Source organism: Prosopis cineraria, unplaced genomic scaffold (assembly GCF_029017545.1).
Source record: "Prosopis cineraria cultivar Desert tree isolate PC_DT_omini unplaced genomic scaffold, ASM2901754v1 PC1, whole genome shotgun sequence".
Classification (NCBI taxonomy): Eukaryota; Viridiplantae; Streptophyta; class Magnoliopsida; order Fabales; family Fabaceae; genus Prosopis; species Prosopis cineraria.
Window position 1 is genome coordinate 48,407,358 of NW_026555332.1, and position 9,931 is coordinate 48,417,288.

Sequence of the window (9,931 nt, forward strand, 5' to 3'; positions counted from 1 at the left end):
TCTTAGTCTCTTAGTGTAAATATTAAGTCATATTATTATATGTGACATTTGCTCACACTTTAGTTTGCAAATAATGGTTCATGGAAACTTTTAAGTTTTGCAAACACTAATCCAAATACGTACTAAACATGGCATCTTCAGAATCATCTGAACCACTGAGTTTAATTAAATTATTTGATATTTGGTATGCGATATGATTTTTTTTTAATTCGATTATCCAGTATTTTAAAAAACTTGAAAATATTATCACCATTTTCTTAAACTAATCCAAACACACTCTCTCTCATGGTTACTTCAGGAATATCTTTAATATTTTTATTTAAAGTCACTATATATTTTAAAACTCAAACTTAATATCTTAATCTAAGTTGATTCAACAGCGTATTAATTAATAGTTAATATTAACAATAATATTATTTCTCCTCTCGCGCGTGCAAGAAAGACTTGCGGGCCCTTGTAGGGACATTATTGGTGTCTTCATCGGTGACACTGTTAGTTTATTTTCCATGTTAAAAATATATATTTGATTCTCTAATTATATATAAAACTTTAATTTAACTCTTTAACTTTAAAAATATTTTTTCAGTTTTTTAATCTTAACACAGTTGATTTTAAATAATTATTTTTTGGCGACAATTATTGCTATTTTATCATCAGTAGCATCACATATATTATTCCCTCTTTATACTTGAATTTGAATGATTGATAGGAGTGAAAATATGACTAAGAGAAAACAGGTTTTTTTTAAGCAATATGAGATTGTGTGTGTTAGCGTGACATGGGATAATATTAACTATTTTACTAAATTTAATATATTCATTTTAGATTTAGAATATTCCTTCGTTGGTGGATAAATCCATTTGTTGTTTCTAAAATACTCATACTTCTTAAAAGTTGCGTGCATGTGATAATTAGGGCATTTTCGTTACTATTTGTAAAAAAATTGTTTTTAAAGACAAAAAAAATTAAAGAACTTGTTTGGAGGTGTGTTTTAAATCTAATTATTTTGAAAATGTTCTATTTTCATTTTTAAAACAAAAAATAAAAATATCCTAAAGTTGTTCCATTTTATTTTATTTTTCAAAATTCATTGCATTTGATTATTGAAAACTATAGTTATCTTGATTAAGAATTATCACAAGAAACTATTATTAATTGCCAGTGCCTATTAATAGGCTTGTACAGGATGCCCACAAGCCCATGTTGTTTGACCCAATTCGAGCAAAATATGCTTAACTTGGACCTTAAAACACTCGCTTGACATTATTTAGGCACTGCATCTGATCTTTAGGTTGTGCAAGATTTAGGGCTAGATTATCTAACCAATTAACCATACTTGACTTGAGGTATAATTTTTTTAAATAAAAATATTAATATAGGATGAAGTGTGTTAGATTGGTAGGGGTATAAATGAAAAAAATTAAAATATTAAAATCCTAAAAGCTCAAACTCGCATCTAATATACATGCTCATAGTCTCACATTTTCGATTCGAAAGAGCATGACTTCGCATGGGCGCACCGCGCACACCTCTCCTCTGCTGCTTTATGTCTCTCTTTCTTGATCGCATCTTTGACTACCACTCTTTGTCCCTTGAGCTTTCTTCTAGTCTTCAAGGAGGGTTGATCTTTTCAAGCTTTCTTCGTCTCGTTTTAGCAACTCCAGAGTTCAGAACTTCGTCTGTCTCACTCAAGTTCGTCAACTCATCTCTTCGAAGCTTAGGTAAGTAGTCTCCTATCTCCATATCTCTTCTTCTCTTTCACTCTCTCCATTTGAAGCTTAAGCAATGTTGTTGCTGGCTTGTTTCTTTCATTTGTTAGATCTATGTTTTTATTTTGTTTTGTTTAAATTTGAAATGATTTGCATTTTGCTACTAGTTTGTTTAACGTCGAAGTGGTTTGCACTTTGCTGCTGGTTTGCTAATGTTTATTCATGGCTGTTGGTTGGGTTGTTTTAACACTTATTTTTCTTAAATTAATAGTTTGATAAATTATTTTATAAATTTTAAACTTTTATCATGGTAGAAAAAAAATTATAAAAACATTTCACAAATAATATATCATGATAAAAAAGGTCTATCGTGGTAGAAAAATTCAAACATAATAAATTTACTTTACGATAATAATTAAGAAAAGCAATCATTAAATGCTTCAAGTGTACACTCCTATTATAATTTCAAAGTGATGGTCAAATAAGCAACATTTCAAACCATGCTTTTTATTTTGTTTTGTTTAAATTTGAAATGATTTGCATTTTGCTGCTAGTTTGTTTAATATCAAAGTGGTTTGCACTCTGCTGCCAGTTTACTAATGTTTATCCATGGCTATTGGCTGGGTTATTTCAACGCTTATTTTTCTTAAATTAATAGTTTGATAAACTATTTTATAAATTTTAAAGTTTTACTATGGACAAAAAAGAATTATAAAAACATTTCACAAATAGTCTACAATGATAAAAAAAGATCCATCGTGGTAGAAAAATTTAAACATAATAAATTTACTTTATGATAATAATAAAGAAAAGTAATCATTAAATGCTTCAAGTGTACACCCCTGTTATAATTTCAAAGCGATGTTCAAATAAGCAACATTTTCAAACCACTCAACTTGGACCCCAAATTATACTTTTCCAAACACTGGTTACCATAAAAAACTATCATATAGGACATACTTGATCGAAATTTTACTTCACAAATACCCAAGGCCATAAGAGACAAACAGAATTCTCTTGGCATATAAAGTATAATAATAAATAAAGTCTACATGCTTAATATATATATACACACACAATATATCTATTTTAGGTTGGTATAATATACATCATTAATGAAAATAAAAAGGCTGAATTAAAAAACAGTGTCTCATACACTGAATTATGCCTCAGGTACTTCTCTAACCAAACTTATCCTCAAAAAATTAATAACCACAGGAGATAAAACCTAAAGTCCCAATAACCAAATATCAATATATAATAATATGCATGAGATAGTTAATCATATGATTGTTAAGTGGGCAAACAAAACAACAAACCAAACAATTATTTAATTAGTATAATTATATCTTATATCTCTCCTTATGTCATGTTCAAACACCAAGTTACCCAGTCAAAGGTGAGTTAGACCAAGCTACAAGCCACATATTAGTTCCAATGAGAGCCTACCATGTAGTAATTTAACCAAACAAAAATGTTTACTAAATAATTTTTAATATACTCCTACTAGTCATGCATTTATAGCAACCAAACAAAAATTATTTGGCATATTTTTATATCAACCAGACAATTTATCTCATCTTTTCAGTAGTGCCAATATTCACCAAATATTCATAATATAAATTTAACCCACTTGGCAATTATTTTTAAATAAAAATATAAATATGTTATTTCTCAACAAAAATGAATATTTTTTAAATAAAAAAGCAAACACACAATCAATCACACACACTACCACACATTAACAATGATTATCTCATGTCTTCAATAACACATTCCCTTGTACCACAACTCTTTCACCACTTCCTTTGACAATATAATCTACATAGTCATTTAATAATATATGTATAATATTAATTTCACAATGTTAAATATTATTTTTTATTGAAATAAATAAATAATTCTAACTTAAATAGTTAGGAAGTTTAGGCCTAATTTTGATATTAATTTAAAATTAGTGCCTCATTTAATTTTCTAAATTCCTTTTTGAATTTCTCATACCTCAAAAGACTATACCTAGGTCTTAAATCAATCACAATATTAAAATTTCATCAATTTATTTTCCAAAATTAGTTTAAAAATAGGTTTAAAATTTAAAAATTTTTCTCAAGCCTCAAATCATCATTTCATAGCCTCAGAAATATTTATTTATACTCAAATAAATATCTAATGATTAAAAACCTATCCCAACATCTCAAATATAACATAAACTCAATTATATAGGTCTAGAAATTAATTAAAAATTCTCAAATCTAAGTTTCAACCTCAAAGAAATACTCTATAGTATTTATTATACATCCAGCAACCTCAACATTTATTTTTAAAATATCATAACCTCATATTAACTATCTTATAGAAAAATTTTAATCAAAAATTTTTCTCTATACATCAAAATAATACAACTATTAGATACTTCTAATGGGTGAAAAATATCTATGGAAAGACCTTGAAAAAATAAAAGTCATTTTGTATACATAAATGATCTAGAAATTTAGAACCTTACTTAAATAAAATGAACAATACTACGCAAAAGTTGAAATGGAAAGAAGAAAAAGAGGAAGAAAGCCGTGCGCAAAAAATGAGAAAGGAATGAAGTATTTATAATAGAATGTGAGTCCTGAAATTATTTATTACTTAATATTTATTATTATATTATTAACAAAAATTTTCAAACAAAGGGAAGTAAAAGTCCCAACCACTTTTTGGTGGTTTGGACTTTCCCCCCTTTATATAAATATATATTTAATTATACTTAAGTTAATAAATATTTTTCATATGATTTTTAGCCTAAAATTTAATTCACATTTAAATGTCTAGATATGTGATTAACTTCAAATAACCTTGAATACAAATTTATTTATTTTAAATCTCAAAACAATATGAATTTTTAATTTTAAATTCACAACAAAAACTCAAATTTCATAATTTATTTATCATATAAAGCTCAAGATGTTACAGTTATTGCCTTTTATTTTGAGTTCATACTTGTATTGCTTCTATTTCTTAGTTAATGAAACTATCTCTTAGGCTAGAAAATGGAAGAACAAAATTCGGCTTCTAGTCCTTCTCCGCATGTAGCATATGACAGTCATGGTGAAAAACCTCCTACGAGTCTTGATGCTACCCCTATTCCATTCACACTTATGACTACTCCCTGTCCCAAGATCGAAGTAGAATCGAAAAAATCTAATGAGGCAGAAGTTGAGTCTTTACGTGAGGAATATCATCACAATATTGCAACTCTTGAGCAAAGGGTATGGCTTATCTCATAAGTTACTTATGATGTTCAGTTATTCACTCAAGGTTTGATGAAAAGCTATGTGTAACTTTTTAGAGTGTAAATGTAGTTTTAATTAATGCGAGAGAATGATCATAATTATTGGTTTTGTTATGAATTTGATGTTATGGACTAAGCAGCTTGATTACTTTTTTTTTTTTTGAGTCTACAATGATTAATGTTGACTTGCTAATCGTTGGCCTTTTAAAAATATGTCTGTTTTCCCTTAGTTAGGACACAAGAGACACTGGGCAAGATAGAAAACCCTGCTTAAGGTGCTCAATCCTTGCCTGACCAGCCCCTCCAAAGTTGGGCATATTTCAAGTAGGGTTGGGCTTCAAGCAGGATTGGGCTTCAAGCATGTTTTTTTTGCCCAAAGACAATTAGGGTAGGCCATCTGGTTAAGGGATTACTCTACCCAACCCTACTCATGCCATGCACACCCTTATCTATTATCATTGATCAATTTTTTAATTTTAAGACTGTTTTCAAGTGAATGTAACCAATTTTTTTTTATTTTAAAAGCTATATTGCAAAGCGAACAAAAACCAACAGGGCCTTAATTAGTTTTCGGGACCCTTGTCGACTATATGTAATACATATATTCCTTGATTTAACTCTATTGGTTACCAGGGTAAGCGTACATCTTAGATAATAAGCTATTATGACATATCTAAATTAAAAAGGGAAGCTATGAATTCGTAAAATACAATGCTCGTCTAATTAATATAGTGCAAACAAATAGTATGTACTTTCGAGAGACATGATCAGGCAGAGATCCAAGCGCGATGATCACCTACCACTACAAGCTGCGTGGCCGTGGACGCAAGGATTGCCTTACGTGGACGTAAGCACACAAATCAAGAAGAACAGACCATACACAGTCATTCATAATTGTCCACCATGGATCAGGATAGCCTTCATGGAAGCAACAAACTGTTGCATTTGTTGTCTGGAGTGCAAGGGCGAAGGGTACACGCTGACGCAGTCCAAGTGGCCGTTCCTGATGGTGTCGAACATGGCAATGGATGGGCCCACCCCATGAACAGAGGCACACCCCACGAAGTCTTCCAACCCCACCTCTCGCTGCATCTCGCCTCCGCCATCGTCGACGTTGTCGATCACGGTGTCCTCAAACACCGACATGATGGATGTTCTCAAGGAAGACGACGACGTCAGGCCGGGGTTGTCCATGGCCTTCCGCATCAGCAAGTTCAGGTCCGCCATGTCTGACAAGTGCTTGTTGCTCTTCTTGGAGTTTGAGAGTGCTTCGTAGGCTCGTTCTGCCACGTCCCACAGGCTGTCTTCCCCTCCCTCCATTTCGTGGGTGTTGAGAATGGCAGAGTGATAAAACCCTAGACATATAATTGCACGGTTTAGTCTATAATCCTCCAGTCCGGTATATAAATTACTTTTTAAAAATATAATTTAATCTATTTTATAAATTATTTGGTCTTAAGATTATTTTATTTTAAATTAAAATTCTTAAATTACCCTTAAAAATTAAAAGAGAGAAAGAAAAAAATATATTATATAATTAATTTATTTTTTATTTTTTATTTAAAAATTATATTTAAAATTTCACTTACTTTTACTTTTTATATTTTATTATATTAATATTAATAAAATTAATAAAAATAATTTATAAAAAAATTAGAGAAAGTATAGCAGCAAAATAAAAAACACAAGTACTTGTACAGTCCGGTCATTAGTGACCAACTGACCATCCTTTGTTGCCGTTGAAGACATTTATGACTGTCTGTACTTCTTCATTGATGACATTCTCTGTTGCCATCGGTTCCAACTTCCAAGCACTTCCTTTTTTGTTCCTACATAGCTTTGCTACTCACTCCACCATACTACATGCTCTCTTCGTTTTTGTATATAAAATATTTTTAATTAAATTATATAAATTAATAAAAATTAATTATTTAATTTAAAAATACAGTAATATTATAATTTTATTTCTAATTATTATAAATAAAAAATAAATATTTTTTTAAAATAAATTAATAAAAGTACTTATCTTTTTTTAATTTAATAAAAATAGTCCATTCATTAAAAAATATCTTAACAATTCTTTATATTTAAAAAAAATAAAAAACTTTTTATATACAGTATAGGAACGGAAGGAGTATGTTCCATATGGTTATTATAAGTACTTTTTGTGTTTATCTCAATGAATAAATGAATGAGTAAATGCCATGTGTTCGTATTCTTTTACATGCTATAATCATTCGTCTTTCAATTTCTTGTTGCGCGCCAACTGCCTTTACATATGGAAAAAAAAAAAAGTTGCTGTCCGTTACGATTATTGTGCAGAAATATTTACTTGTTAAAAAAAAAAAAAAGACTCATTTCAATAAAAACGGTGGTTCCTTAAAAGAGTATACGTTGTAAACAAGTGATGATGATTAATTTTATTTTTACATATCATACAAAAGGTCAAGGACTTTTCTCTCACTCAATAATTTTATAAATACTCCTTCCAATTTTTATTATAAAATATTTTTAATTATTTCATGTATATTAAAAAAATTAATTTTTTTATATCATAAAAAAGAAGATATGCTTTCATTTTTATCTTTATTTTTAAAAAATAATACAACAACATTAAATACATTCATGCTAATTAAGGAGGGATAAAATTAAAAAATGATTTAATTATTGTAAGATGTCCTATATTTTAAATTACAAATTACTTTTAAAAAATATTTTATAAATAGGACTGGAAAGAGTATAAAGCAACAAGCATAACTGTTAAAGTATCAATTTTAACTAGCTTGTCAAATAATTATCAGTTTATCACGTAAACATATATATATATATATATATATAGGAGATATCTTTATATACTTAAAGTGTTTTCAATTAAATTAAAGCATGTTAATTTTTTATATATTATTTATTTCATAATAAGTCGTTTTTTATTAATATTAACAACACTTTTAAATTTACCTGTTTTGATTTCATTTGACAAAAGTATATTAAGTATAAATAATTAAGTAAATGCTTCTTATCCAAAAATATACATCAGCCGGAGGTATTTACAAGAAAGGGTTTGCTTTGGCGAGGAGAATGCTCCCCGTAATAGCAATTCAGTCGCCACTACTTCAAGATCAGATATTGGATGAAGTATTCGCAGTGATTTCTACGATTGAAACAGGGACTTGCTGGATTAAAAAATTGCAATTAATGGGATCATGCGACGACGATCATTTGCAGAGGGAAGAAAAGGAAGGAGAAAAGAGAAAAGAGCGCGCACCGAAATCGCGAGAAGAGAGTGGAGGATGAAGATTGGAACGGCAATCGATAAGAGTGACCACCCCATACTTCTTGCCACTCTTCTTGCCGCCGTGTGCCGCCATCAATCCCGCTGCCGTCAAAGCCCCGCACAGTTTTATCCCCCTCTTCCTGCATCCCTGCATATATTATTTTTCCACCATCTACGTCCCGTTAGTCTCCCGCTCCATATTTATTTATATATTATAATCAACGGGTTCACATGTACATACAGCTAAAACTCTGTCCGTCTCGTTCTTGTTCAGCTGCAATCTCACCACCTGCGAACGCCTCCTGCTTTTCGTGTCCTCAAATTTCAGATTTGTCAGCCTCACAGAGTTGAGAGAGTAAGCAAGGATGTCCATCCCACGTGCCCACACTCCTTTTTTCCCCTCCCCGCTAGGCATCAGCTCCTCTATCGCCATTGATAACTCTGAGCACTCCTTCTTCCTCCCTTCGCCTCCCTCATCCTCCTCCATCGTCAGCGGAAGCAACTCCCTCAGAAGTGAGGCCGCCGTCGTCCGGTCACAGGCGGCGACATGAAGCCGAAGAACAACCGCCCAGGTTTCGTCGGGAAGCTCGTAAATGCTTGCAAACAAGACGGGAACGTTGGTGTGGGAGAGATGGAGGTGGCCCCAAGAGTCGTGATTCAGGTGGTGTTCGAGGATTTGGTGGAAGGGAGAAACAGCGGAGTCATGGCCGGAAACAAGGAGCGTGGAAGTGGCGGAAAGATCAAAAGATTGGACGACGAGGGAGGGAGTGGCGGGAGAGGTAAGGAAGGAGAAGGATGAAGCGTTAGGGTTGAAATGGAGGGTGGAGTTGAGGATGGGATGGGTATTTTGGAGTTTGTGAAGGGCAGTTTGGAGGCGAGAGAGAAGAGGGGGCTTGGAGAGGAGGAAGGCCAGGACGGCGATGCCGGTGCCGCCGGGAACAGCTCTGCACCAAGTGTACTCGCTCCCACCGACCGGTCGACCCATGGCGGCGTCCACCACGTCACAAGACATGCTCTTGTTTTCTGTTGGATTCAGGCGGAGGCAGTTGGATGCGAAGAATGGTGCTCTGTTTCGAGCCTCTTAAATGATGCAGCAGATGAGATGCCGAGCACTGGTCTCCCTCACTTCATATACTGCGTTCCACCGGGTTGGTGGGCAACATAAATGCTTCAACTCACCATTAATAAACGAACAGAGCAGATGTATAAAGGTTTGATACATCCACCTCGGTTCTTGGAAGTAAGTTCGTACTGTCGTTGACCATGACTCTCCCCTGTAAATTATTTTGGGTGAATGATAGATAGATGTTAAGAAAATAATTAATTTAAATTAAATTTTAAATATTAATAAGTTCGTTCTTAATTTTATAATTTTGTTATGGTGAATTTGTAATTTGTGTTTTAAATTTTAATATGATTAAAAAATAAATAAATTTAATTTTTTTATTAAAATTTAAAATATAAGTTGTAAAATTAAAAACCAAATTTATAAATTTTTAACTTAAATTTGATACTTGAGATTTAATTTGAATTAATTGAGAACCTTCTTGTAATTCTTCCATTACTGTTTCTGTATTACAATGTAAATCATATTCAACAAGCTTTACTTAATTTAAAATATAAGACATTGAATAGATATGTTATGTTTTTTTTTTTTTCAATTACACTCCA

General features: G+C 31.6%; 1 protein-coding gene across 1 annotated transcript; it reads right to left on the reverse strand.

Moving 5' to 3' along the window:
• Positions 1-5,664: 5,664 nt before the first annotated feature.
• Positions 5,665-9,409, reverse strand: LOC129293611 (uncharacterized). Its single transcript, XM_054931667.1, has 3 exons — positions 8,502-9,409; positions 8,252-8,408; positions 5,665-6,341 (listed from the first exon to the last, which is right to left on the reverse strand). The coding sequence occupies exons 1-3, from the start codon at positions 9,270-9,272 to the stop codon at positions 5,875-5,877; spliced, it is 1,395 nt and encodes a 464-aa protein (XP_054787642.1). The 5' UTR covers positions 9,273-9,409; the 3' UTR covers positions 5,665-5,874.
• Positions 9,410-9,931: the final 522 nt, after the last annotated feature.